Source organism: Galeopterus variegatus, unplaced genomic scaffold (assembly GCF_000696425.1).
Source record: "Galeopterus variegatus unplaced genomic scaffold, G_variegatus-3.0.2 Scaffold3073, whole genome shotgun sequence".
NCBI lineage: Eukaryota > Metazoa > Chordata > Mammalia > Dermoptera > Cynocephalidae > Galeopterus > Galeopterus variegatus.
Window position 1 is genome coordinate 10,514 of NW_007729184.1, and position 1,537 is coordinate 12,050.

The 1,537-nt window shown below is 29.8% G+C and overlaps 1 protein-coding gene across 1 annotated transcript in view; it reads right to left on the reverse strand.

The window, feature by feature from the left end:
• PKHD1L1 (polycystic kidney and hepatic disease 1 (autosomal recessive)-like 1) overlaps positions 1 to 1,537 on the reverse strand; it is a 22,956-nt gene that overhangs the window by 2,250 nt on the left and 19,169 nt on the right. Inside the window, exon 5 of the mRNA XM_008583889.1 lies at positions 370 to 427. Coding sequence (XP_008582111.1) covers positions 370 to 427 — 58 coding nt within the window. The remainder of the gene's footprint in view (positions 1 to 369; positions 428 to 1,537) is intronic.

Below are 1,537 nucleotides of genomic sequence, written 5' to 3' on the forward strand. Positions count from 1 at the left end.
AAAAAAAAAAATTAAAGCCTACTATATTTTTTACATAAATACTTGGAAAAAGTTTGTACCAGAATTGTCAAGGTTACAGAAAAGGACATTCTCACATATTGCTGTTGGAATTATAAACTGATATAATTATAGTTATAATAGTGAACACTAGAAGCCAACTAATGTCCAAAAGGGAGAAAGTAAGAAATATTACAGTAGATTAAGGTGAAACCATCAAAAATCATTTTTTAAAAGTATTGGTTGTTATTTTAATAATCAGAAAAATTCTATTTTAAAACTTTTCAAGTACTGTAATAATTTTACATACTAAAAAGTAATTAAATTAATTACCACAAAACCAAAAGATATTTTAGCTGTCATGTAACAAACCTGGAGTCCCAGATAAAGGTGTGATATTCCTTATTAATGGAGTTCTGAAACTTTTTGCCTGTAAAATAATAATGTGAATAAGCAGTCTTATCTCTATTTTGTTTCTAGTTTTACGGAATAGGTTTATTTCTTATATTTTATATTTCAACAATATCCATAATATGACTGTGAAAATAACTGCCTTTTACATAGAAAAAAATAAAGTTTAAAACATTTTCTGATTATTCAAGATCTTTTCCTTATTTCCTAAAAATCTTCTTNAAAATTTATTGCTTGGAACAATGGGTGATTTATCTGGAAAAAAAGACCCCTACTCTATACCAAAAATAAAATCAATTCTAGGTAAAATAAAATTAAATATTAAAAATAAACTCATAAAAACTCTTGGGGAAAAAAGTGATATCCTGGCATTTGCAGATACATGGATGAAACTGGAGACCATCAAGTGAAGTGAAGTAAATCCAGCATAGAAAGACAAATACCACATGATACCACTCGTATGTGGAATCTTAATAAATAAATAAATAAATAAGTGGTTCTCATATAAGTAGAGAGTAGAATAACGGTTACTAGAAACAGGAAAGGGGGAAAGAAAAAGTGGTGGACTAATGGATACAAAATTATGCTATCTACCCTAAGGGAATCATTGTGCAGTATATGCATGTATTGAAACAACACACTGCACCCCACAAATATGTACAAGTAAACGTTAAAATATTTTGAATAAAATTTTTTATAAAAGAAAAATATGTGAAAATTTATATAATCAGATGGTGGTGTCTTTTCAGCATTAAAATGAAGAAAGAAATAAAAAAGGTTAAGTTTTGTAATGATGAATATGCTAATTACCCTGATTTGATCATCACACACTGTATACATATATTGATACTCAATTCTGTACCCCACAAATAAGTATAATCAATACATTTCAATAAAACATTAAAAAATAAAAAGATCTATAGATGTGACCATAAAAATTAAACCTGACTAAATGACAGAAAAAATAAATTTTTTTTTTTCCTTTTTTTGTCTTTTTTCGTGACCGGCAATGGATCACAACCCTCAGTGTCATGCCCGTACCGGACTGGGACTGGCAACGGGATCGCAACCCTCGGTGTTGCCCCCGTACCGGACTGGGACTGGCAACGGGATCGCAACCCTCGGTGTT